The 27,259-nt window shown below is 57.6% G+C and overlaps 1 protein-coding gene across 4 annotated transcripts; it reads right to left on the reverse strand.

Moving 5' to 3' along the window:
- Window positions 1-27,181, reverse strand: MEF2D (myocyte enhancer factor 2D). Of its 4 annotated transcripts, none has more exons than XM_049782264.1 (12): window positions 27,124-27,181; window positions 13,430-13,612; window positions 12,312-12,515; window positions 11,257-11,394; window positions 10,164-10,374; window positions 9,993-10,049; window positions 8,485-8,675; window positions 8,166-8,186; window positions 7,089-7,218; window positions 4,035-4,266; window positions 3,484-3,793; window positions 1-3,289 (listed from the first exon to the last, which is right to left on the reverse strand). In XM_049782264.1, the coding sequence occupies exons 2-12, from the start codon at window positions 13,481-13,483 to the stop codon at window positions 3,278-3,280; spliced, it is 1,560 nt and encodes a 519-aa protein (XP_049638221.1). In that variant the 5' UTR covers window positions 13,484-13,612; window positions 27,124-27,181; the 3' UTR covers window positions 1-3,277. The 4 variants fall into 4 exon arrangements, with proteins under 4 accessions (XP_049638221.1, XP_049638223.1, XP_049638220.1 ...); XM_049782266.1 differs by lacking the exon at window positions 27,124-27,181 and adding an exon at window positions 25,847-25,862; XM_049782263.1 differs by lacking the exon at window positions 27,124-27,181 and having other exon boundaries at window positions 13,430-14,002.
- Window positions 27,182-27,259: the final 78 nt, after the last annotated feature.

The raw sequence follows: 27,259 nt of genomic DNA on the forward strand, positions 1-27,259 counted from the left end.
TATCACAAATGTGTGTTCTTTTTCTTTTAATAGTAAACCTCTTTACAACAAATATAGTGAAAGAGTTCTCAAACAAAACTCATAAGAATCTCAAGGACTTGCCTGTTCTTATTGTGTAGAATACTAAGAAAGCATCACCGTACAGCACGAAAGGAAATATTGAAAACGAACCAACAGCCACACACTTGGAGTCACCTACCCAAGACCAGGAGGAGCCCCAGAGTGTGGGTGATTGTCGGGCTCGGGGTGGGGCACCTCCATGGCCTATCCACCCCTTGTTCTCCCCCACCTCATGTGCATGGGGAAGACAGACTCCAGATTCTCTATATAGCACTCCAGCCCCACTGCCTCCATACAAATGCCCCATTTCTCCAACTTGGGGTGACGAGGTGGCAGAGGGGAGAACCAGTTCCCAGGGCTCTGTTGCCATCCCTGCTTGAATGCTAAAACACGCCCCCACCCCACCCACCCCAAGGGATTCCAAAGTCAGTTAAAAATATATAGAGATATTTCTAGATACACTTTTACATCATTTCTGTCTCTCCAAACAAATAAATAATCAGCAAGAGAAGGTGCATTGTTTCCTTCCTGTCCAAGGTCAGGGAAGTGGGTGTTCCCTGGCAGGAGGAGGGTCCTCTGGCCCGCTGCCCCCACAGGCTGTGGGAACCTGGGGGGGCAGTGGGTGACTCCAGTGATGACTTTGGCAAGCGCCCAGTTCTTCAGAGGAAGGAGTGGGTGGAGGCAAATTTGGCTTGTGAGAGAAAGAAATGAAGTCCACATTTGAGGGCTGGGTTCCCAGGGGCCCCGACCCTCAAAAGGAACCTTGGGATACAGAGCTGCAGAAATGTCACAGATCCATTCACAGACCGCCCCCCTGTCTCCGGGGAAAGAGAAGAAATCTCTCTCTCTTTCTCACACACACACACCACACGCACACACACACTCACATGCACACATGGGAATCGAAAGCCAGGTTTGCTGCTGTGAGCTGCAGGCGACCTGGATTATATTGCACCAAGAGTGGCGGGGCCCGTGTTGAAGGTGGGGGGGCCCGGCCTACAGGCGGGAGCAGCCTGAGATGGGGCGGCCGGTCGTTCTGCATTGATTGAGCACCTGCACCCAGCCAGACACCTGCTCAGCAACTGAGAGCCAACTACGCATGCCGGGCTGGGGTGGGGGCACACACCCTGCTTTCTCTGGGGCCCTGGCCAGATGCCCCCAAGGAGGGCAAACTGTGCTCGATGGGCAGGGGTATGGGGTTTTGTGGGGGTGCTGGGAGGCCCATGGCCCAGCGGGCCCAAGACTGCATCGAGGAGAGGAACTGGCCTTTCCCCTGGGACCAGGGATGAGGGGGAATTAAGGAGGGGTTTAGCTTGGGCAGCCGTGGGAAGTACCCCAGGGTGGGTGGGAGGTAGGGCTGAAGGAAGAAGGGCAACAGCTAGATGCCCTGACTGCAGCAGCGTGTCCCCCAGCTAGCAGGGGACAAAGAGGGAATGGGCGGGCAGCAGGTCAGGGAACTGGATGGTCCCTCTGTGCACGTATGCCTTCAGAGTTCATCACCTGACTCGTTACGAGCCCAGGCATCTCAGAGTTCCACAGAACTGCGCATGCACGTGAGCACTAATGCATACATAGAGAAATACAAGGAACCTATGACACAAGCGCTGGCCGTCCTGTGAGCACTCAGGCTGTGGCCCCCTACCTTCAAGTCACACACCACCACACAAATGCCACAACAGCCGCCTACCACACAATTGGGCCATGTCTGCCTTTCTCTTGCCCAACTAGAAGCCCAGGTTCCTGGGAAGGAGGAGGCCGACTCCATCCTTTCAACCCCTTGCATGGCCCCAGACCCAGGTCCCTGAGGGTGGGGTCACAACGGGAGTAGGCTGGGGGCCTGCCCCCTCCAGTTTGATCTGTGGTCCAGCTTTAGGTCTCAAGACACCCCCCCCCACTTCCACTGCTCCCCCAGGGGAGGCAGCGGAAAGGGGGAGATTCTAGGAGGGGCAGGCGGGCAGCAAGAACAACAGCAGAAGAATCTTGTCTGTACAGTACGGGCCGTTTGAGTCATTATTATTACAATATACTTTGACAAAAATAGAATCTCATTTCATATCAATACAACAACAACAACAAAAAAAAAACCAACAGTTTCCTGGACTGTTACACTGCTAAGGGTTTTCAAAGGTTGCTATTTACAATTACAGTAGCCAAGAGGGAAGGTGGGATCCGGCCTGGGGTGGTGGGACAGGAGGTAGCGAGACAATGAGGGAGCTAAGAGCAGGGAGGTGGGGTCAGGAGCGGAAGGAGCCAGGAGGTGGGTGGGGAGAGGGTCCAGGAGAGACTAGGGGGACAGACTTGCTGTGACCCCCAGTCCACTCCTGGTGGAAGTGTGCGTGCAGGGAAGGGACAGCCTGTCTACACCGGCCCCACGATGGAAGGCCCCTCCCTGCCCCCCCACCCCCTGCACCAGGAAGAGGCACCAGGGGCTATTGCACTAGCATGTCTCGGGGAGCATGTCAGGTAGGGGGCCCAGCGCCTGGCCCGGCTCTGCCCTCCTGGCCCCTCTGCATGGCTGTCTTCTCTCAATGTGCTTCAGGCCCCTTACCCCCCACCCCCTAGGTGACCTTCCCTTTCCTGAAGCCCGGCCAGCACTGCACCCTGGGGTCCAGGGAGAGCCTGTGCCAGGGGTGCAGGGCAGCAGGGCCAGGCTCCAGCACCCGCCTGTGCGCCTGAGGCTCCAGGAAAATTCCCGAAGCAGAACCTCAGCTCACCCATCCCGAAACACGGAGCTGCCCATCCAGCGGACCCTGGGTTTCCGGTGTGGTGTGTATGAGGGGGGGTCTTGCTGTTTGGTAGATTTTTGGTTACTTCCCTTGATCTGGGAGATAGGGTGGGAGGGCTCCGCATGCAGGGTCGGCACCTGTCCTTCCCAAAGGCCTATGGGCCCCCTCCTGCAGCATATGTGTACAACGTGCAAAGTGTAACCCCCCCTTCCCGCAAAAAAGAGCCCCTCCCAGCCAGTGAAAATGGCAGGGGGATGCGGAAAGGGGATGGAAGCATCGCCCTCTCCAAAGCAAGAATCCAAATTAAAAAAAATATAATAATAATAATAATAATATAATAATAATAATAATTATACACAAACGTAACCGTCAACAGGACACGGAGCACTAGAAAGGGAGTGGGGGCAAGCGGGAGGAGCCCGGGGCAGGGCGGGTGGGCGGTGAGATTGTCAACTCTTCATCAGGGAGGCAGAGAGAGGGGATGGGGACCATCACTTTAAAGTCTGTGAAGAGAGGAGATGGAGAAGCAGGTGTGAGGGGGGCCCAGGCCTCGGGGTCTGTACCCTGCTCCCCTCTCCCGCTGGGGCCCGCTCTGAGCGGGGTGAAGGGCGGGAGGTAGGAGGCTGGGGGCACGGGTGTCCCGGTGCAGCAGATACTGGCGGGCAAGCAGGCGGGCAGGCGGGCGAAGCTACAGTACCCAGGCGTCCAGCCGCATCCTCTTCCCGCCGGAGCCCTCGGCCTCGGGCTCGGGCGCCTGGCGCAGCAGGCCCAACGTCGGCCCGAAGTCGCCCCGGCCGTCATCCCGGTCCCCTGTCTCATAGGAGCCCCCGGCCGCCGGGCTGCTGAGTCCCTCGCCAGGCTCGGGGCGGCTGGCAGGGAACACCACCGGAGGGGGAGGCGCAGGGCTGCGCTCCCGGCTGGGAGACACCGGCTCCGACTTGATGCTGACGTGGGGGTGGGTGGTGACCGTGAGGGCAGCGCCCACATGGGGCAGAGGGCTGCCCGGGCTAAAGCACAGGGAACAGGAAGGAGAAAAAGGAGAGACAGACAGACAGGGAAGGAGGGCAGATGGAGGAGGGGGCAGACAAGTGCACAGAGACAGTGGGAGGCGAGAGGGCCAAGGAAAGAGAAAGAAGAGAAGGAAGGACAAAAGAGTGGAAAGAGAAGGGAGACACGTTAGCTCTCACTCTGCCAGTGACAGCCGTTCAGGGGCCCTCCTCCTCGCACCCAGCACCAGCATGGACTCACAGTAGGCTGCTGAGAGACACGGGGACCAGGTGTGGCTGCGGTTGTGGCTGCGGCTGTGGTGGCTGTTGTGGCTGTGGCTGCGGCTGCGGCTGTGGCTGGGGCTGTGGAGGCTGCGGCGGCGGCTGCTGGGGCTGTGGGGGCTGCTGCCAGGCAGTGACGCTGCCTAGTGACAGTCCCCCCGGCGAGCTAAAGGCCGGTAAGGAGGAGAGCTCGGCGCTGGTCAGCTGGTAATCTGCAGAAGGCCCAAGAGACAGCACTGAGGGGCTGTGGGGGACGGGGGGTGGGGGGTGGGGAGGGATCCTGGGAGAGGTGCTGGTCATAGAGTGCAGAGTAAATCATGGTGCTCACAACAAGAAATGCACATTGAGGGCCTGGAGAGATAGCACAGCGGCATTTGCCTTGCAAGCAGCTGATCCAGGACCAAAGGTGGTTGGTTCGAATCCTGGTGTCCCATATGGTCCCCTGTGCCTGCCAGGAGCTATTTCTGAGCAGACAGCCAGGAGTAACCCCGGAGCACCGCCGGGTGTGGCCCAAAAAAAAAAAAAAAAAAAAAAAGAAATGCACATTGAGATGGATTTGTTTTTGTTTCTGAGCCACAACTGGTGAAGTTCAGGTATCACTCCTGGTGGGGCTTGGTCATCCTATGTAGTGCCAGGGAACAAAGCTAGGTCCATTCTGTACAAGGCACACAAATGCTACTACCTACCCACTATGCTATTGCTCTAGCCCAGATTTTCTAAGTCACTGATCAGCCTCTCTTTTGAGATCTGCCAGCAGCGTCCCGTGAGCACCATCACAAGTATGACCCCCCCCAAACCAAAAAGAACAAGTAAAATAAATAGAATATCAGTCCAAAGAAAGAAGAGCCCTGAGGATCAGTCCCAGCAGCCTTCAAGTACAGAGCTGGGACTGGTTCCTGGAGCACAGTAATGGTCCAAAAAGAAAAAGTCAGGCAAAAAGAACAATCACAAAAGGCCAGTGGGTCCAAAATACTTCTGTCATTTCTCCACATCTTCCTAAAGAAGGACCATGTTCTCCGGTCACTGCTAGGTGAAGGGCACAAGAGATGACCAACCATCACAGCCACAACCACTAGTATACTGACCCCAAGCCTCCTACTGGCCGACAGTGATGCAGATTACCAGGCAGGGCCAATGCTAATGTTGTGCCTGCCACCCTACCTAGGAAGGCCTGCAAAAACGGGGCACAGAGGCCAGGGAGGGGACACTCACTGTTTTCTTACAAGCGTCTTAACAAAGAAGTCTGGGTGGCCATGGAACCAAATGAACCAGGAGACTTTTAGTTGCACTTTACAGAGTATTGCTCTTGCAAGCCCAGGTTGTCTGGGACACCCCAGGGTCAGTGTGTGTATATGTGTGCAGGCTACATGCCTGCCCACCCAGCTTTGCCTCCATACTGCACAGTAGGGTCAGACAGGTCACTTCAAGCGTCCTCCTCTCAGCACTCGTGTGCCCCTGGACAAGCCTCTCATTCTTGCCTCGGAACTGAGGCCATCTTTCCTGCATCAACCACACAGCTGTAGGGGCAGGGAGAGCCCAGAGGAAGCAGGGGGATGGGGTCCAGCATGGAGCTGGGCTCACACGAGGCAGCTGCTGCACAAGTTGGAGACATTCACTCTGGCCACAGACGTAGGCAATGATAGAGTTTAGACAGTCCCAATCTGGAAGCACTGCCATGAGTGATGCCCGAGTATTGCACAGCTGGGTGTGGCTCCTAAAACTCAACCCCTTCCCCCCCCCCCCCAAAGAGATTAAACCTTCCAGCCTTGCAGTTACCTTTTAGCCTCATCCTAGAGATGCCCAAGTGCCCTCCTGGCCTGCTAGCAGGAGACATCTGGAGCTCTGAGAACCTGGATCTCCCAAATAAGAGCCCGAGTAGAAGGGGCACAGAGCATTTATTTCTGAGACTCACTTTCCACATCAGGGAGTTGAGCCCGGAACAGAATGAGCAGGAACATAACTAGGGCTCTGTTCCCTGCACACCCCACTCTGGCTCCCAAGGCTGGGAGAGAGCCCATTAGCCATGTGGCTGCCCACTTGTGGCTCCTCAGTGACCCCAGCCAGATGCAGCTACCAGAGCCCACCAGGGGCCAGACCCATCCCCCAAGTCTGCTCAGTCAGACTGCCCACAGTCTGAACTGGTCCTGTCGGTACTCTGGGGCCATAGGCCTCTGTCCTGCACAACAGAGGTAGAACCTGTCTCCATGGGCTCCAGGGGGGCTCCAAGGGCAGAGTGCGAGTTCTAGGATGGACAACTGTTCCCCACCAAGTCAGTACTGGTCCACAGGGTGACTACCTAACGCTGACACCACTCGCCTCACTCCTGCTGCTTCAGACATGGCAGGGAAACCATAATGGTCCCCAGATAGACATCAGTCCAGACTCGGCATGAACCACCTGCTGCTCATACCCTCCACGTTAGGACATTAGGAGCTGCCCAGAGTGTAGCTGCCTGCAGAGACCTCTGGAAACAGCCCAAGAACATGGAACCTCCAGCCTCAGGGGTGCGGATCCTCACAAAATACTTAGGCATGGTCACTGGCACCATGAGGATTCACTAAGTCTAATGCTGGGGATTGAACTTGCACTGACTGACTGGCTATGTGTAAGGCAAGTTCCTTACCTAACACATTAACTGTGGTCCCTAAAAATTAGTCATATAAATACGTACATATATATTTGGGGGGTGTTTTGGGCCACACTTGGTGGTGCTTAAGGGTTACTTCCTGGCTCCGAGCTCAGAAATCGTTCCTGGCGGGATATGGGGACCATATGGGATGTCAGGGGTCAAACCTGGGTCGGCTGTGTGCAAGGTAAGTGCCCTACCCGCAGTACTATCACTCTGGCCCCACTAGTCATTTTGATCTAAAATTTAAAGTGGAAATTGCTCTTATTTGCTAAACGTGGCAATGTTAATTAGATGGTGGCTCTCCCAAACCATGAGCTCACTCATACTGGGCATTCTCCTCCCACCTCCCATTACCCCTGGTCCCTCCATGAACCCATGGCTCAGGCCACATACTTGCACTCTCACCTGTGTTGTAGGCGGTGGGCATGGAAGAGAAAGGGAGACCCTGGCTGAGTAAACTCGGTGTTGCCACGGAAACCACTGGGGTGGTGAGCGAGTGGGTAGACTGGGAGACCCCAAGGCGCTGGGCATTGTTCTGTGGGAGAAAACAGTCTGTCAGGAGAGATAGTGCGGGTCCTGCAGGCAAGGCCAAGCCGAGATCCCTGAGCCTCAACATGGAGCCACAGACATGTTGACAGCCCCATGGCAGTGCAATTCTGCGTCCTGGAACACACGATCCAGCATGTCCCAGCGTGCCCCCTGCAGTCTCGCCTCCCCCAGGACACGATGCACACACCCGGAGCCGTGCCAGGGTCTCTGGCGTGGCGTGTGCCTGCGTGTGTGCGCGCACACGTGTGTGGGGCTGTCAGCTCCATCTGCCGCTGAGTCACTTGTTTATTCCAAAGCCACGCTGGGGCCGAAACTGCCACTGTGTTGGCCGCCAAAGCCTGCCTGCCTTTTCCAGCCTCTCTGGCTGCCCGTCAGGGAGCTGGCGCGCTCGGGGAGAGCCCCTGGCCCACTGCTGGCTGGAAAGGAGGATCAAGGTATGTGTGTGGGAGAGGCATGGGTGTGTGCAGGAGGCAGGCAGGGGAGAGGCTGGGAGCCTACAGAGGCTGCTCAGGAGGCCTCAGAGTTTCAGGAAAACCCATCTGCCTGGTCCTCTCGGAGGGAGGCCCCTCTGAAGTCTTGGCTTGGAGAACACTCACAGTAGGCCTGAGTGATACCAGAAAGTGGGGGCCTGGCTGTCGGTCCCTCCCCAGAGCCTCCTGGCATGTAAGATCACACAGTGGCACTTAGTGAATGAAGGAGATGCTGTGTCCACAGATATCCACGGATATACCATATGCATGCACCTCCAGTTCATCCATCCCCCTCACTCCCACACTTCTGGATCCTGCTTGGCACTGACCACTGGCTAATAACCGACTCAACACGTGCCATACACGGAAGAGAACAAAGGGGAACAGGCACTCCATGCAGGGGTGTCGGGGTGGCCAAGACAAGAGTCAAGGGTCACAGCACACAAGGCATAGCATCACTTACCAGGTCTAAGTGGTCCTCAGTCTGGGAGCAGAAATAAAAACCAAGGGGGTTTGAGTCTCCGGTTTCTTGTCCATCTCTGTTTTCAAGCCTTCCCCACTCCCTCTGCCTCTGTCCCCATGGAAGGTGCCCTATAGGCGGCCTTTTGCCTTTGCCCCTTGCAGGATGGCCCAGTGCTCCTGGTTCTCTCTGGGCTCCTGTCCTTCATGGCCCTGCTCAACCCACTTCTGCCCCTTTCCAGATCCTTCTGTGCTCCCCCTCTGCCTGAAGAGAGTTGAGTGGCCGCTCAGCTGCCCAACCCCTGGGTGGGACACCCACTCACCAAATGATGCATTAACCCTTTTCCTCCCTGGGATGTGATGACTCTCAGATCAGGCTTGCGGCTGGGGGTGCCCAGCTGGGCACTGTGAGGGGGTGGGGGTGGCGACTTGGCAGGGATGACCTTGTTTAGGCTGTTGCCGTTGGCCACCGGGAGGAGGCCAGGGGAAGCCCGTGCACTGACATAGCCGTTCCCTGGAGGGCAGGAGAGAGGACAGTGAGGCCTGGCAGCTGTTTCACAGCCCCTCGGAGACATACACAGATTCCAAGTGGGAGCTGAGATCTCTGGCTCCTCACTAAGACCAGTCTGGGGTACAACAGGGGAACACCCTGAACTCCCAGGTCATAGTCTTGTCCCTGGCCCCCCCAGCTGAAGATGGTAAGAGGCACTGAGGTTGGGAGGAAGAATGAGACATGGAAACTACTATGGCCAAGAGATTCTTCCTTGCCACACCTCTCCAAGCTTCTCCCCGTGCACAGCCCCAAACCAGCAGAAGGCCGCAGTGGAGGTGTGACAGCCTGGAGTTCACCTCAAGGAGGATGGGAACCACCAAGGCCACAGCCCCCTCTACTGCATCCCTCTCCTGCAAGCCAAGGAGGCTGCAGTGGCCACCAACATGTGACAGGGCTTCCTTCCAGCCTAGGGACATCAAGACACTCATAGCAGCAAGGCTGTTATCGGTGATGGGCTGAGGAAGCTACCACCATAATTAGGCTGCTAGTACGACGCATAATAAGTACCTTCTTCACTTGTTCCACACACTGCAGTCTACACAGAGCTGTCATGCACGCATTATCTCATCTAACCTGCAGACTGACCCTGTGAGCCGGGGAGGCCATGTGTCATGAGCCCTATGGTCTGAAGAGGACCCCAGAGGTCTGGCTGGCAGGCCACGTGGATGGTGAGAACCTTGACCAGCCTCACACACACACACATCTCCATGCTGGGCACCACTGCTCCTAATGGTCCATGGGTCTCTTCCAGCCATCTCTGTGGACATGGGAGGGGACTCACCCATCTCTTGCATCCAGCACCCACTGACTGCCCAGGAAGTATCACAAGCACCCGGAACTAAGCTTGCAGGCGGAAGCCCAGAAACATGGGGCTACACACAGTCACAAGTGTCACCTTGCTCTGTTCCATGAGGACACACTTGCCCTGGAAGTGTGTGGCCGCCCCTATCCCCACTCCCGGCTCACACTGGGAATGGCAGGAATGTCACAGTGACGTCAATGGTGACATTCGAAGTCATGGTCACCAGCTGGACAGCAGCACAGGGCAGGAGGGGCTCACAGCAGCCCTAGAGGATAGCCTTGTCCCTATGGCTTATGTATATGAACACAGCTGAGCCCAGATATCATCTCCCAAGAGGAGCCCTTGATGCGAGCGTGAACCTCCCATCCGAATTCCCAGCTCCACAGGGAAAGAGTCCATGCATACAGGCAAAGGAGCCAGTCCTGTCCTAGAGTCGTGACCCCCACAACCCTCCCCTGGACAGAGGCCACACTCACCAACAGGGCTGGGGCAGGCTCCGTTTGCACTGTTGAGGTCTCCCCCCAGCATGGCCCCTGGAAGGAAAACAGCCATATGGTGAGCAGCGAGACCCTCATCCTCCCACAGTCAGGGAGGAGAGACACCTGGGAAGGAAGGTCCCAGGCTCCCGTGTGGGGCAGCCTGCTCACCTGCACTGGCTGGCCGCTGGGGCAGGCCGGGAGATACACTGTTCCTCTGCAGGGCTGGCTGCTGCGGGGAGAGGAGCCGGGGGTCTGTGAGGGATGTCGTCACCAGGGACGGTGTGACCAGGGAGCCACTGGGATTGCTGAACTGCAGGGAGCTCTGGTTGGACACGGGCACCGTGACAGGCATGGCAAAGTTGGGGGCTGGGACGGTGGACTAGACAGAGAACAGAGAGGTGGGTTTAGGCAAGGGCTACTCTGGGCCTGATAGATCAAGCAAAGGTTCTTTTACCATCTAGGCAGTGTGGCCCGGACACTCTAGGTGTCCCATCAGCCACTCCCACCCTGGCCAAATGCTAGGAGGGCCACTTTAGAGTCTCCCAGTTAGGAGAACAGGCTCTACTCCCAGAAGATGGAAGAGGAGACCCCTAAAATCCCCTCACGGAGGTGGTTAGTCCTCAGCCAGGCAGGACACACAGTGGGCAGGTTAGAGGCCTGGAGTCCAGGCCCATCTCACACACACAGCTGCTCGCAGGACCTGCCCGGCTGTACCTGTTGGCTTTCCTCCTGCAGGCAGCTGTACTGGGCCTCACCCACCTCCTGCCTTTCCAGCTGGTCCCAGCAGACCTGGGGACCATCTCCCCCACCTCCCTCTGGACAAAGGGCCCTTCTCTATGTCCTCTTGTCACCTAAGGTGCTTGCATCAGCTACATATTTCCTGCAGGCCGGTAGGACGTGACTGGCCGCTGCCAACTCAGTCTCGGCAAGGCTCACGGGTTGACCACGACCGAGAGCCGAGGTTCTTTGGCGGTCACCGGCAGCGTGAAACCCCATCCGAGCAGCCCAGGACCGGGGCAGGCGAAGCCACACCATGCACACGGCAGGGAGCTGCTCCTCCATGCGACTACTCACGGCCAGTCTATAACTCTGCATCATCCTATCAAACTCCTCGTCTATCTTTTTATATTTCTCTTCCGTCTGGGGGGTCAGGGCAAACACCTCGTCCACCTCAGGGCTCTCACACTCCCTGTGCTTCTTGTGCAGCGCCTGGGGGAAGGGGCCGGGAAGGGCCGACAAAGAGAGCGTGAGTGGGGCTCACCCCATAGCGCCGGAAGAGCCCGTCCAGCTCCTCACTGGCGCGCCGGTACTTGTCCTCCAGCAGGGGGCTCTGCTCCAGCGAGTCCTCCCCGTCGGGCTCGGGGCTGTCGCAGCCGTTGAAGCCCTTCTTCCGCAGGGTCTGCAACCGCACCGCCAGGGCCATGTCAGGGGGGCCTCCACTGCCCCTCACTACCATGGCCATGTGGGGGAACCTCACGACCCACCCTCCATGCCTTGGAGGCCCTCGGGGGGAACTGTGGGAAGATGGGGCCCATACGGGAAGCATCAGAATTCAGGGGCCTGTAGGCAGACCAAACCCAGGAGTGGACAGGAAGAGGGTTGCTTCCAAATGTGGGGTGAAGGGACGGTCAGAAACAGATGAGACAGTAGGCTTTTCTCCCAGAAAAGCCCCCCAAGATAAAAAACAAAGGAGGGATGATAGCCAGGGCTGGAGTGAACCCCAAAGTCCCCCCTCCATGCTTAGCTCCCCCACCCCAGTGTTGTCCAGTGTTTGAAATGCACACATATTGTGCAAGTCCAGCCTAGAAAGCAAGGCAGGGGACTCCCTCAAGGATCCAAGTTCTGTTCCCAAAGGTACACACAGCTCAGTGGGAGAAGTGGGCACAGACAGGGCCCATTCTGGTCACCCAAAACCTTCAAAGATGGCCAGGCCCCACTGGGTCACCACTTGGGGCAGGATCTGCCAAGATGCATGGCCCTCGAAGGCCAGAGCTACAGTCCAAAGCCCTGTTCCTGGCAATGGATATGGAGCAACAGAAATGCAGAGGAGAGACAGGAAAGCAAGAGATCAGGGAAGAGGAAGAGGAGGAAGGGGGAGAAAGGGCGGGGGGGGGGGAGAGAAGAGAGAGAGAGAGGTAGGTGGGAGAGAAAAGAAAGATAAGAGCAGAGGTGCCCAGCCATGCCCGGCCCAAAGAAAGACGCTGAGACAGCTGGATGAGCAGCTCCACCCGACTGCCACCTCAAGCCTCCTTCCCCCGAGGCTGGGAGCATGCGCGGGAGCAGCTACGGGGCAGGTGCACGCTTGTGCCTGCACACCTCAATGATGTCGGCATTAGTGCGGCTCTCGTGCGGCTCGTTGTACTCGGTGTACTTGAGCAGCACCTTGTCCATGTCGGTGCTGGCGTACTGGAACAGCTTGTTGGAGTGGTTGAAGATGATGAGCGCGATCTCGCAGTCGCACAGCACGCTCAGCTCGTACGCCTTCTTCATCAGCCCGAACTTCCTCTTGGTGAATGTCACCTGCAGGTGGGTGGCGGTCAGGTCGGCTTGGTCCTGCTGGCCCAGCAGGCAGACCAAGACCACAGGTGGCTGGACCCAGCCCCTGCCTCAGGCACCCCCTGTTCAGTGGGGGGGGGGGGACATGACAGACAGGACATAAATAGGCCAGCATCTTTGTGACCCTGCCCTGATAATCGCCCACAAGCCAACTCCCAATATGAAAAGATGTTAAGAGGCACAGAGGTGTACAAGGACAGTCCTGGGGTGGTATTGTCAGGGGAGTTGTTCCTTGGGGGACAGGAAGATGAAAGGATTCCTTTTGGAAAAGAGAACAGTGTCTTCCTAGATGGGGGCACAGATGAGCCTCAGAGGATGGGATACAGGATGCTGAAAAGCTACAGAAAGTGGGGGGCATCCTCTTTTTCTTTTTTTTTTATCTTTTTTTTTTTTTTTTGGTTTTTGGGTCACACCCAGCAGCTCTCAGGGGTTCCTCCTGGCTCTAGGCTCAGATATCGCCCCTGGCAGGCAAAGGGGACCACATGGGAACCGGGATTCAAACCACCATCCTTCTGCATGAAAGGCAAACGCCTTACTTCCATGCTATCTCTCTGGTCCCGGGATCCTCTTTTTCTTTTTCTTTTTTTTTAGTTTTTGGGTCACACCCGGCGGTGCTCAGGGGTTACTCCTGGCTCTCTGCTCAGAAATAGCTCCTGGCAGGCACGGGGGGACCATATGGGATGCCGGGATTTGAACCAACCATCTTTGGTCCAGGGACGGTTGCTTGCAAGGCAAATGCCACTGTGCTATCTCTCCAGCCCCGGGATCCTCTTTTTCTAACCCAGCTCTTCCCCTCTAGTGCTACACCACAGAGCCCCCTTCTTCTAGGAAGTCCTCCTGTAGCTCCCACCCACCCCCCTGAGACTCCAGAATCTCACCTGCCGGTTCCGCTCATCAGTGATTCGCTGGATCTGGATCTTTTTCCTCCCCATCTTCTTGGGGATTGTCAGTGCAGAGGGCTGGGGGTGGGGTGGGGTTTCTGGGTGGCGGTTTCTGCACGCCTTAAACTGTCAACAATCTGATACCAGTGCTCAGTTCATGGTCTGCAGGACACTGCCAGCCTGGGAGCAGGGCACAAGAGAGGGCTGTCAGCCCTGGCCCCTGGCAGAGTAGGCTCCCAGCACCCCCAAAGCCTGAGGCTGGCAGCACCCAAGCCCCACCCTAAGCAACCCAGACAATGACACAGGCTAGAAGTGGAGCTCAGGGTCAGGGCAGCCACTGGCTTCTCCAGGTCTGAATCTCGGCGGCTGTACCACCCCATTTTCTCCCAGGGCTTGTCCAGAGCCACTCCCTAGCCTGGTCTGGTATGGACGATGCTAAGAAGCTGCTAAATCCATCAGTAGGTTGAGGACCATGTTCCTGGGGCAGAACTAGGTGGGTTCTGCAGCAGGGCTCCTCACACCCATCTTAGGGAGCCTGGGTACCTGAACCCCAACTTTCTGCTCCACCATCTACTCAGTGGGTCCCAGTTGACAAAGTGTTTGGAAAAATGGTCTGGCTGCTAGAAATAAATAACCCACCCATTTAGACTAGAAGCAGGAGGTGTTTCTTTTTTTTGTTTTTATTGTTGGTTATTGGGCCACACCCAGCAGCACAAGGGTAGGGTTTCTCCTGGCTCTGCACTCAGAAATTACTCCTGGCTTGGGGGACCATATGGGATGCCGGGGATCAAACCCAAGTCCATCCTGGGTCAGCCACATGCAAGGTAAACATTCTACTTGTTATGCTATCACTCTGGTTCTAGAGTTCTTTTTTTCTCTGCTGCAGAACACACAAGAGTGAATCCTCCAGTCTGGGCTTCAAGCTCCATCACTTGAAGCTCCCAGAGATGAAACAGTCTGTCAACACAACTCAGGAGGCCCCAGCTGCCATTAACCCACCATGGCCCAGAAGCAGCAAGGTAGGAATGAGACATGGGCATGCTCAAATGGGCTAGGGCAGTTTGGACTAGACTGGAAAGGCTTGGGGTAGGGGGCACAGGAGACACAGGGAAGCACCAGGTAGCACCAAGTTCCTCCAGCCCTTACTGTGGAACGATCATGATGAAGCCTCTGGGAGAGTGGTGGGATGGGGACAAGCATGGAGGTCCTGACTTCCAAAAGCCAGGAAGAACCTTCCTTCCAAAGCTTCCACCCAGAAGCTCCATGCAAAGCATAGACGGGGACTCACACTCAAAGCCAGCAGAGGTGTCAGGGGAGTGTGCAGGTGAACCTTGCCCAGCCTTCAACCCCACTGGTTGCCGTCTGTCTGGACCCTCTTTAGCTTGTTGAACCCCCTCAGCTCCCTACCCCCACCATTGAGCCAAAAAGCCACAGCAGATGCCAAAGCTCAGCCATGGCTTCCTGGGCCCAGTAACTAATTTATGGGCTAGGGGATTCCGGGATACCCTTCCCAGCTCGATTTTGAAAAAGCCTTTGCTCTATCTAGTCGTCTTCAGAAAATAATCAGGGCTGGGACCAAGCTCAATAGGATAAATACAGGCTCTGCATGGAGGAGGCCCAAGTTCAATGCCCAGTACTGTGTGCAGTCTTTCAGAACATCAAGGAGTGAACAACAACCAACTAGAAAACAACGTGATGACCTCCCTTCTCTCAGGACCCTCTGCTATTTTCCTTGTCCTTGAGGTGCTCTTTGGGCCCTCAGCAGTCCCCACCATGCCCTGGGATAATGCTGGCACCTGTACCAACCTTGAGAGACCCAGCGACACCACACTCCTTGCCTATGACTCTAATCTGCCAGCCACACACTGCAAAGGCTTCCACCCAGCGCTGCCACCTTGTTCCCCAGCACTATCCACAGTTCTCTCGGAGAGCACAGCGGCAGGTGGGCACGGCAGGCAGTGGGGACGGAGAAGAGGGCCTTGTCAGTGGGAGTCCCAGGCCTGGCCTTAAAAGCTCCAATCTGGTGAACTGGCAAAAGCAGTAGCACTCTGGCCCAGAGTTTGCCATCAAACCTGCCAGATTCTTGCTGAGGCTGACATCTGTCCCACCCTGTCCCCTACCGGGAAGCACCCTCTCTGCTCTGCTCACCTTCACAAGCAGCATTCTTGCAAGCTCATCTCATTCCTCTGGTTCCCCTAATTTTTGCACTCAGGGTATCCTGCTCAGTTCTTCCTCCACTTAACACAATGGTTACCAGTGATAATTCTGAACTTCTAGCTCCCAGAAGTGATGAAGGTAGCTTCCTGGGGGCAGAAGCTACTGGTCTGTGCACACAGAGGCACAGGTATAAGGGAAGGTTGTGATTTTGGAGTCCCAGCCAAATGAGAAGTCCTCCTCAAGGTCTGACACCCATTAGCCCCGTTCTGTAGTTCCTCTCCCTCTGCCCTCCCCCAAGCTGACCCATAGCCTGTGTGGCTGTACCCCACCTCTGGGCAGATCTCTCCCACCACTCCCCAACTCCCTTGCCCCTAGCTGGGCTGGTGCGGTGGGGGGAGACTCTGAAATCTTCTAAGGAGCAGCCCTGAGCACATGGAGATGGAAAGGATGGGGTTGCTCAGGCAACTGTCGCCTGGCAACCGGCTCCCTGGCTGATCTCCTACACCCCCCACCCCCGCCTCATGCTGGGGGAGCTGGGATGCGAGAGAGATTAGGGCTGAAGAGACAGGAGCATCCTCGACAGAGGCAAGTCAGGGTGCAAAGGTCCATCATGTCCTCAGCTCCCCTGCCAAGAGGTCCGAGAGCACTTTCGCCGAGAGCAAGTGGTCAGGACCCCGGACCACAGTGCTGCCCCTGCTGGGGCAAGTCCTCCCAGGAGCAGCTCTGAAACAGACCCTACTGCCTGCAGGCCCCAGGGCTGGAGTCTCTGGCAGCCCTGGGGTGAGAACATGAACTTCACCCTGATTTTAAAGTGGTGCCTGGGGCCTGAGTAGAGGACACTGAGGCCTGAACTATTGGAGACTGGCCTGTCTGCCTTCCCTGCCATCCTGCTAAGGGGGTTTTCAGGAACACATGGCCTACCTCAATGAGTCCCCTGCCCAGCCATCTATTCTCTACACGTGACGCTATTTTTCCTGGGGCCTCCCTTTCTCCTTCCTCTCCTTTCCATCCTGTTCCTCCTCCAGGAAGTCCTTCCAGAGGATCCCAGAGCTGTGGAGGTAGGGGTGGGCCAGAGCAGTGGTCCTGCAGGATGGTCCTGGGCCAGCCCAGACCCTGCTTCGGGCTTAGCAGCCTCTGATGGCCAAAAGTGTCCCCTCCAAGGCTCCAGCTGCCTCTGCTTCTGATTCACCACTTGGATCAGAGCCACAGGGCAGGGCAGGCAGGGAGACATCCCGGGGGTGGCAGTGATGGGGACAAGAGGTAGGAAGGGTGGTGGCTGCTGGGCCAGCTCTGGGGGCAATATGGCTCCCAGTCTGCGGGGGAGGGGGGAGACAGAGGCAGGTGAGCTGTTCTTCTTCAGAAGAGGCACTGAGGGGGACTGGAGATAGTAGGGGACACAGGACTCCAGAGACTAGTCATCATTCCTCCCCCAACTAAGCCACAGAGCCAATAGGAATCTCCTCTGGATTGTTGCTGCAAATTAGGTGCAAATCAGATGCAAAACATGCCCTCCAGGGGGTCTCAGTTCAGGGGGGCACAGGGCAGTAGTAGCTCTGGACTCCCCCAACACCTCTTGGCACCTGAGCGATACTCAGACCCTGCCGCGGTTTCAGGCTGCCGCTCTCAGTTCCGGTGTGAGGCTGGCCCTGCCCTCCCCCACCCGGAGGCTGGGGGGCAATGGGGGTACCTGGGGGTGGGGGTGGCCGCCCAGAGAGGCTGTGGGGGAGGAGGGGCGGGCAGGCGCAGGGCTGGGGACCCGGGAAGGCAGGCGGCACTGGAGACAGCTGTCATCCTCCTCCCGCCCCTTCCCTGTGGCTGGGCTGCAGGGCATGAAATAAGCAGCAGGCGCTGGGGGAGGGGGTGACAATCCCATCCACCTGTCACCCCCACAGTCAGGCGGCCTCCAGCAGCCTGCTCCCTAACGAGGGAGGAGGCGTGAGTGAGGCAGGCAGGAGGGGGGGTACCCCCCGGCGGCCTGGGGGGGGGGGACAGACACACAGACAGACGGACAGACGCAGGAAAGGCAAGGCGGCAGAGGCAGGCACATACATACAGGAAGAGGGCTAGAGGGGACAGTGGAGTGGCCGTGGCATGTATGTGGGAGAGGAGCCCTGGGGGTGGGGTGGGGTGTCTGCATCTTGCATCTGTAGCCCCAACCTTGAACTGCTCAGGATAGAAGCTCGCAGGCCCTTGCTAGAAGGGAGGAGGATGAACCCACTGACCTGCCCACCCTTGGGGGCTTCACCCTGGTGCCCCCTACCCCCAGGCTGCTCTCAAATGCACCACCACCATCACCACCATCACGGGCCAGTGCTCCTGAAAGTTCCGTCTGGCAGGCTCAGGCCCAAACCCCGGTTCCCGCCACCGTCTCTCCCTGGGGACGCCCCTCCCCCAGCCAGCAGCCTCAGGGCTGGGCAGGGGCTATTTTTAGCTGGGCACTGAGCTAATTTTAACCTTCCTGGCGGGGGACCTGGGGGGACGGGGACGGGCGGCTGGGGGAGGGAGGAACGGGCAGAGCTGCCCAGGAGAGGCTGACGGGGCAGGGGCTGGCGGTACCACCAGAGCCCGAGACCGAGGGAAGAAAGGGCCACGCAGAAACACGCCCAAGCAGGGGCCTCCCTCCTGGGGAAGCTGAGCTGCTTCCCTGTTCTCCTGGGCATGTCTCCTGTCTCCTCAGAACCAGAACCAGCCCTCAAAACCGGACCCCTCAACCCCCCATGAGGATATCTGGCACCCCCAGGAAGCATCTCTAAACTACTCTCCAAGCCACAGAGATGTGGAACTCCCCAGCCTGATTTGAGGAAGAATCAGGGGTACCAGGTCACTGAACCCCATGGAAGGGTAGAGAGTGGCCCACAGTGCTGGAAAGCGAGGCCGGCCCCTGTCCCACCTCAAAGCAGGGCGGGGTTGGGATGTAATAGGACAGAGGGCCCTTCCACCCTGGCCTAGTCCCTCTGCTCTGGAGAGGCCAGAAAGCTGACAGGGCCAGGTGTCTCCATGGAGTGAGTGAGAAAGATAGGGGCAACACAAAGGTCAGGGGAGAGGGGGATGGGGCTGATGAAGAGGTGTTTCCAGAACCCTACAGAAGATGGCCAAGGACTGGCAGAAGCTCAGGGCCCACCAGGTAGCCATTTGGTCATCCTGAACCCCTTACTCATCTGCAGTGCCAATAGGGCTCCAGTGCTCGGGCCTCTGGCTTCTACTACGAGGCAATGACTAGCCCAAGGTCACTGGCACAGTCTGGAACCCAAGCCCCAGCCTTGCTTCACCTCCATCCTAGCAACCCCACCAGTAATGACTCATTGCTGTCATTTGCATGGAAATTTGCATCGGCTCTGACCTTATTCCATCAGGCTCAGCTTCCCACTCCAAGGCCTGGGCACCCAGCAGGCACCCTTGGGCACTTAGGGACCTAGTGGAGCTATAGGTACTTCAGCCCTCCAGTCCTAGGCTCCTATCCTCCAATCCACCCTTCCCCCCGCGCGCCCCCAACCAACAAAACTGTCTGCCTCAGTCCAGTGAGGACCACCACTCTAGTCTGACAGTCCTGGGGCAGAGAATGATGCTGAGCAAGAAAACACTGCAGGATGGGGAGATGCCACCAGCCACCAGCCACCAACCCGGGGCTATTTTCACCTAGGAAAGGGGGAAAAAAGAGAAAGAGAGAAAGGGAGAGTGGAAAAGAGAGAAAAAGAGGGAAAGAGAGGGGAGAAGGGAGAAAGAGACAGGAAGAGAGAAAGGAGACTGAAGTGAGGAGGAGGGAGGAAAGGAGAGGAGAGAGCCCTGCATAGGAGGAGCGTGTTTGATTTGAAGGGAAATGTGATGCCTAGGAAAAAACCCAACCACCCTGTTCCCCATCCTTAGTGCTAAGGTGGGACAACAACAAAATGGGAATGGGCTGTGCTTATGTCTGCCTCTTGTCCCACTGTTTTTTGAGGCACCAGGAATGAAACCAAGGGCTTCATACATCCCAGGCAGGTGTCTACCACCGATCCCCTCATTTCTTTTTTTTTTTTTTTTTTTTTTTGGGTTTTTGGACCACACCCAGTGACACTCAAGGGTTACTCCTGGCTTTTTGCTCAGAAATCGCTCCTGGCAGGCTCAGGGGACCATATGGGATGCCAGGATTCGAACCACTGTCCTTCTGCATGCAATGAAAACTCCCTACCTCCATACCATCTCTCCGGCCCTCCACTCATTTCTAAGCTCCAAGAGCATAATGAAAGTTGATGGATGGAGAGGGTCCAGAGAGATAGCACAGCAGCATTTGTCTTGCAAGCAGCCATCCAGGATCAAAGGTGGTTGGTTCGAATCCCGGTGTCCCATATGGTCCCCCGTGCCTGCCAGGAGCTATTTCTGAGCAGACAGCCAGGAGTAACCCCTGAGCACTGCCGGGTGTGGCCCAAAAACAAAAAACAAAAAAAAAAAAAAGAAAGCTGATGGAGAGCCCAAGCGCTAGCACAGTGAGTGGGTAGGGTGTTTGTCTTGCATGCAGCCAACCTAGGTCCGATCCCTGGCATTCCATATGGTCCCGAGCCTGCCAGGAGCAATTTCTGTATGGAAAGCCAGGTGCCACCGGATATGGCCCAAAAACGAAGGAAGGAAGGAAGGAAGGAAGGAAGGAAGGAAGGAAGGAAGGAAGGAAGGAAGGAAGGAAGGAAGGAAGGAAGGAAGGAAGGAAGAGAAAACAGTAATAAAAAAAAGGTTGGGGCCAGAGCAGTGGTGCAAGCAGTGGGGCATTTGCCTTGCACGTGCTAATCTAGGATGGACCTCGGTTCAATCCCCCGGCGTCCCATGTGGTCCCCCAAGCCAGGAGTGATTTCTGAGCACATAGCCAGGAATAACCTCTGAGCGTCACCGGGTGTGGCCCAAAAACCAAAAAAAAAAAAAAAAAAAACCCAAAAAACAAAAGTTGATGGAAAAGATGGGGGTGGGAGCAGAGAAGTAAGGGTCAGGTCAGGAGGGAATGGAAGGGACAGAGAAAATGGAAGGGATGGAAGGGGATGGGAATTAGAAGAGATGGAAGGGGACAGAAGGGATGGAGGGAATGGAAGTAAAAGAGAGGACAAAGGGAACTAGCTGGTACCACAGGCATGGCAGGAACAAGGCTCTCAAAGAACTCACCAGCATTGGGACTCATTGTGATTCTAAGCTCAGAACTGCCAGACAGCAGACTTGGCTTGCTGAGTGGGAAGGGGGCCCAAGCATGACGCCCCAACCCTAGGGTTGAAAGACACTGACCCCCTGCATATGAGAGGAGTCCCATTTAGACAAAGTCACCTACTTGCAGAGCTGCAAGTGCTCTCTTGGAACCAGCCAGGCCCAGGAGCACGTCCCGTCCTGCAAGTCCTTCCTGCCACCCTGCCGCATCCCTGCACTCTGGCCAACCTAAGCCCATTTCAGTCATAGACACAGGGATGCCAGAATGGGGCCCTGGCATTCAAACCCTTGGTGGAAGAGAGGTGGGGCCAGTTGGGACAGTTACTATGTTGCCTTCTACCTCCCCACCCAACTTCCCTATGGGGTCTCAGGAGACAGAAGTGAAAGTGGCAGCTGGGGCTCGAGGCAGCCCAGATGAGGGAACCGTTGGGGCCGGCCACTGTGCAGGGCCATGGCTGCTGAGTGTGGTGGCCTGGTGGGCTGATGCTCAGAGTGGGGGAGAGGCTGCCCCAGAAGCAGGGGCAAAGGTGGGCCAGGAAGATGCTCAAAAGGCTGCGGGCCACCTTGGTATGTGGGAGCCACAAGTTCCATCCCTGGCACGTCCAGGTGTGGTGCTGGTGGCCCCAAACTTTGCAAGAGTGAGGGGAGGGGAAGAGGCCACCAGTGCATGTCCTCGTCCTCTCTTCCAGCCCAGGCCTCCATCACCCACAAACCAGAGGCAGCAGGTGGGCAGGGTGCCCTCTTCCCCCAGCACAGCCGGAAAGAGAATGTCAGACAGGGCACCCCAAGAGGCCAATCCAATAAGAGAAGCAAATCCTCCCAGGGTCACCACTACCCCGTGGTAAGGGTTTAAAGGGGCTGCTCTCGGGCTCCACAGTGAAGGGCAGTCCTCTAAGCCCCTGCAGAGGCGGTTTGCCAGCAGCTCTCACAGGATTAGCTGCTTGCAGGACAGGCGCCAGGTGAGGCCAAGATGCCTGGACAGATGGGAAGGGGGGGTGCCCTGAGTGGCCAGTGGGGGACTGGGTGAGGGAAGAACCAGACACTCCTCCCTAGGTCACTCTGTGCTCCTCACCCATGTCCTGCCTCCCTCACTCGAAAAGCCAGTGCCAAGCCCTTTCTGAGATCCACCAGCAGACCACCCCTAACTCCAGCGTGCCAGGCAGGCTCTGTAACTCTGACCCCCCCCCAAGCCTGAGGATTCCACCTGTCGCCTGCACTCACACCCTCACATCCCCCAGAGAGCAGGTGAGGGGCCGGACTCTTCCTCTCCCCTGCCCCCCCAGCCCCTCACCCTGGGCTGACAGGTGGTGGAGACAAGAGGCAGCAGCTGGGCCAGGACACCTGTCCCCCACCCAGGCATTCTGGGGCCCCAGGCTGAGGGGACTCAGCAGAGGACAGGGGCGCAGTAGCCAAGGAAGGGGGCTGAGCGGCTCACCTCTGTCTTCTGCACCTCTCCACCTCCCAGTGTGGGGAGCTCCCTAGAGGACCCCTCCTCTGCCTCGCTTATTCTTGGTTCTCCACCCCACCTAGGGTCCTGCAGGCCGGCCCCCTCCTAACTGGATGGAACATCACCTTTGTGGACAGCACATGTGCTCCCCTGGAGGCCCTCACAAGAGGCGGCAGAATCCAAAGATGGGAGGCAGACTGGACTTGAGAGCCAAGGAAGGAGTGGCAAGGTAGCCTAAAACACAGGTTTCCTTACAGGCTTTGCCTGAGCCTCTATACCCCCAGCTCCTTCCCTTCCATCACCCCCAACTCCTGGCCTGCAAGGTTCTGATCTCCCATGTCTCTTCAACCCCAGAGGTCCTGGGAATTTGTGACCCATCATCCAGCAGACAGAGCTCTCAGTCCAGAAGGGCCCTCTCAGAGAACAGAGAAAACCCACTCAGTTCCCTCCTCTTTCCTAGCCCCTCCTGTGGGGCAGGACACGCTGAACCCAGACAAAACCCTGACTACCCTCCTGGGGAAGCACACAGCCATATACTGGTCTGGCCCACTCAGTGCTCACAGGAGTGAAGGGACAAAGGGAACTTTCTTTCTTTGGTCCCTGAAGACCTCAAAACTCAAGCCAGTGGCTTCAACACTGGAAAACAGGATGAACCCTGAGTGCCGCTGACAGAAAAATCTGACGAGGGGCGACCAAGACGGCTCTTCTCCAAGCCTCCCTAATCTGTTCTACTGCAAGGGGCCATCAGGACACCCTGCTAAGCCAAGTGACCAGGCCCAAAGCGCAGAGCCTCCTGGGAGACAGAGTTTAAATGAGCACATAGACTCCCACCTGGGTGCGGCCAACCATGGGCCCAGAGCACCCTCCTGCCTGGCCGCAGGAAGAGCTGAACCAGAGGTCCCGGTACATCCCCTGCTCCCAGTCAAGTGTTCAGGGGTATAGGCAGCCCCATCTTCACACTGGCCAGCCAGGACGTGCTGGAGTAAGGACGGCTCCTACAAAGAAGCATCCAATGCAAAAGCTCTCCACCAGGGTTAGTAGCCAGAATGTTGGCGGCCTCAGGGGACCCTGCCCTTCCAGAGGTGACCGCCATCAGTGGCCGGCCAGCCCACAGAGCACTGGCACTCAAGGGGCACTTCTGCACGTGGGCAGTCGACATGACCCCATTCAGAGAGAGAGGCAGGAGGAGCCATAAGGGCTCCTCCACTCACAAGCAGGCTCAGTGCTCGGTCTGTCTCCCGGTGGTCTCCCCTCAGACCTCAGCTGAGTCTTCATAAGCACTGCTGGCAACCAACACCCCCAGCCTCCAATCCTTTAATCATCTTTGCCACTGGCTCCCCATCACCACACGGGGCTGCAGCTGCTCCGGGGGTGTTTCCATGCCCCTGTGCCTGTACCACAAACCCCAGCATGTAGGCCAGGGCACAAGTGTTCCCAGCAGACCTTGCCTGGAAAAGGGGCTTGACCCAGGTCCTAAACAAGGCCAAGCTCCCCATGCAACACTTTCAGTCCCTGGCAGAGCGAGAAGAGAGAAGAGAAATATTCCAGAAGCCAGACAGCACCAGCTTCACTCGGCCAAAGTTCAAGGCCTTTCAGCCCAGAAGAGCCACCTTCCCCGCCAGCAGGCAGGCAACACGGGCAAGCTCCTGCTGAAGCTGAGCCTGGCCGAGGCTGCAGCCTCCAGAGCCCTGCGCCCACACCAAGCACCGCCCTCCCCCATGAGTAAGTCCCCAAACTAGGACAGAAGGGCCGGCTGGCGGCCGGACTCATCCCCGTGACTGGCTCATAAAAGCCACCTGCGATTACAGGGACGCTGAGGCACTGCTGCCCGCCACTGTCTTCCTTCCCTGTCAAGGAGGGGACCACCTCAGACCAGCTGGCCTCAGAGCCCTGGAACAAGCCCCATATGGTCCAGGCTGAGTCCAGGGTGGGGCTCAGTCACTGCCACAACAGCACAAGACCAGTCTTGAGTCTGATTCGAGCCACCTCTGAGCTGTGGTCAGGGGCGGGTGGATGCCCACCCTCACAGGACCCAGATCCTGCTACTCTTCCAGGAAGACCACCTTCTCCGGAAAGGCAGCCAGAGCCACACCCTGTTGTCCCTGACTTCCATGCTCCCCCAACCCCTTGTACAGAAGTGTCTGGCACAGTCTACAAACTCCCCCCCCTCCAACACTAAGCCAAGCTGGAAGGGCAGGGTCAGAAGGCCTGGATGAGAAGGCAGACGGGGTGAGCAGAAGCCATGGACACCCTCTGTAGAGGCGCACCTTCCCAAACAGGGTGAGGAGTGCTATGAGTCCCCATCATCAAGGGCTGAATGCCTCAGGGGTGTTGGTCTCCCAGTTCCCCACTTGGGGAGGAAACCTTTTCGCACTGTCCTCCACTGCCAAGTCCCAGGAAAGCTCTAGGAAAGATTTTCTGTAAGACCTGCTGGAGGAAGATTATATAACAGCAGCTAGGGAGAGGATCCTCTAGCCTCTCTGCCAGCCGAGAGCCCAGTCCTGCCTGGTCCAGGCAGGGCAGAGTGTTGAGCTTGAGGTGGGTGAACAAAAGGGGCATCACCCCCCCACCCTCCCTGATCCTCAGCACAATTCCAGGCACAGGGCATCAAGTAGTAGCTGAGTCCCACCTCCCCTGCCCATCCCCCCAAACAAGCGCTGGGGTGCTCCCTGTCTGGGTTCAGCTTCCAGAACAAGGCATCCATCTTTCCTAGGCTCCATCCCTGCTATGAAGTGGCGGTTTGATAAAAATTCTAACACAGATTTGCTGTGTGATTTCAGGTAAGAAGCTAAACCCTTCAGGTCTTTCCTGGAGTGGAAGGGAAAGCTCCCACTTTTCCCAGAGAAGAGAGCCCCCCAACATTTGCAAATGCATGCAACAAGCACACAGGCATACAGGGACAAGCAGTCATACATGGGGTGTGTCCTGTGTCCTGGGCCAGGGCGGTGAAAGCAAAGAGAATGTGACCAACTTCAACCCAGAGGTCCAGCTGCTTATGTGGGGCCACGTGGGGGGAAGAGTCACACACAGGTTCTAAGGATCCCCCTCCATGCTCCTTGTTGCCTAGACTTGGGGCCACAGCTACCCTCATCCCGATCCTCCCCACCCCCATCTCCTGCGCTGGGAAACTACAGGAAGGAAATTCATTCCCAGGACTGCCGGCTGGCTGTGGGAGCTGAGACAGCCAGGCTCAGTCCTGCGCCCACCCCGCTATCCCCACATCTGCCAACGGTGACATGCGCCTTTCCAAGTGCCCCTGGACACCCAGCGTCTCCCTGTTGGGGGCTTGCGAGGGAGAAGCAAGACATGGACGGGCTCCTGGCTCCGAACGAAGCCCAGTCTAGGGCTGGTCCCCGCTCCTCTCCTATCTCTGAGCAGTCAAGGTCACCGCGCCAGCCGGCAAACTTCCCATAGTCCACGAGGGCCCAGAAGTGCCTAGAAGACCCACGGAAGGGATGGGGGAAGGGCACCTCAGTCCCCCCCCCACAAAAAAAAAAAAACAGAAAGAAGCCCTCCCGGAAAGGGGCTGGGCACAGGATCCACTCACTGGAGCCTCCTCCCTCCCAGCTACAGTGCAGTGCTTGGGGGTGGGATGGGGGAGACAGAGAGGGACCCTCCATGAGGACACGCCTTGGGGTACCCTCACCTACCAAGGTAGCCCCAGAAACACCCATAGCTTTGGAGCTCTCTCCTTGGGGGTGGGGTAGAGGCTTGCTTGCATGAGGGACGAGGGGCCTTGTGCTCCCCCAATCTCTAAGCCCCAACTCTAATCAAAGGAAGGCTGGTGAGGAGAAAGGAGACCAGAGGCACCCCGTCTTCTCAATCAATTCTCCCCACCTTCCACACCCGTACCCCCATGGCTCCCTGAGCAGCTAGCTAGCTTCCCCAGAGATAAGAGCTGCTGCGCAGGAGTGTGGGCCGCACACGCTCCGCTCCCCCAGATGTTGAACAGCTGCAAACTTCTGGCCCGGGATTCTCCAGCTGGGGTTCGCGACTGTGGACAAGTCTGGGGGGGGTCCACGAAGGAACCCCCATTCCCCTCGGGGGGCCACGCTGAGTCCCAACTCCACGGGGCACCCTACCCCGGTGGCGGCCGGGACACACACACATAACACACACAACCCAACGTGGGGCCCGGGTGTCATCTGAGCAACAGCCCCCCCCTTCTTCCCCCGCTCCCCAAACCAAACAGCTGCGGCTCCCCCCGCCCCCACAGGCCCCCTCTTCGGCACCGGTCGGGCCAAGGAGGGAATAGGCGGTGTGAGCGAGCGAGGGAGAGAGACAAGAGACACAGAGATAGAGAGACAGAGAGAGAGAGGAGAGAGAGACACAGAGACAGAGACAGGGGCAGAGAGAGGAGAGGAGGGAGAGAGACAGAGAGGAGAGAGACAGAGAGACAGAAAGAGACAGGAGGGAGGGCCGGCTGCTAAAATGTCAGTCGCTTCGGGGCTGTCATCGGAGACCCTTGAGAGGTCCCCAGCAGACACCCAGGTCACCCCAAAACACGAGACGGAGAGACAGAGAGACAGAGAGACAGGGAGGAGGGAGGGCCGGCTGCTAAAATGTCACTCGCTCGGGGCTGTCATCGGAGACCCCAGAGAGGCCCAGCAGACACCTCGGGTCACCCTAAAGGGTCGAACCCCGACTCCCGATCCCCCCCCCAAAAAATCACAGCCTTGTTGGGCAGGAGCCGACTCCCCGAGACCGACAAACAGTTCACCCCAACAAATCGCACGCACCCCGGGAAGCCCCAAAGCGCCGGTGCACCCCGCGACTTGCTCCCCGAGCGTCTGGAGGGCCACCCCGTCCCGTGTGGGGGGTCCGATCGCCGAGCCCACCCTTCCAAAGCTCGCCAGCACCCCCCAAAAGAACCCGGGTGGGGGAGGGGGCTCTTAAAGGGCCAGGCGCGTTATTTTTCGCTACTCACCGGCCCCGCTGGGAGAAGTGGGGGGTGTGGGGTGTGTGTCACGGAACCCCGAGTCCGGGGTCGGGGGGAACCTTCCCGATCTCCTCGGCAGGAAGCCGGGGTTCGACGAAGGCCGGCGAGGCGACGCGACGAGACG

This window comes from Suncus etruscus, chromosome 10, assembly GCF_024139225.1.
Source record: "Suncus etruscus isolate mSunEtr1 chromosome 10, mSunEtr1.pri.cur, whole genome shotgun sequence".
NCBI lineage: Eukaryota > Metazoa > Chordata > Mammalia > Eulipotyphla > Soricidae > Suncus > Suncus etruscus.

Excerpts from the sequence above, each read along its gene's own strand:
- MEF2D (XM_049782264.1), bottom strand. The coding sequence starts at position 13,483 with ATGGGGAGGAAAAAGATCCAGATCCAGCGAATCACTGATGAGCGGAAC. Across the intron at positions 10,375-11,256 it reads GGCTCTTCCGGCGCTATGGG|TCCACCGTCCCAGCCCCCAA; the intron begins GTGAGCCCCACT and ends TTCTCTGTCTAG. Across the intron at positions 8,676-9,992 it reads AGCCTGCCCCAGCCCTGTTG|GGAACGGCTATGTCAGTGCA; the intron begins GTGAGTGTGGCC and ends CCTGCCCTCCAG.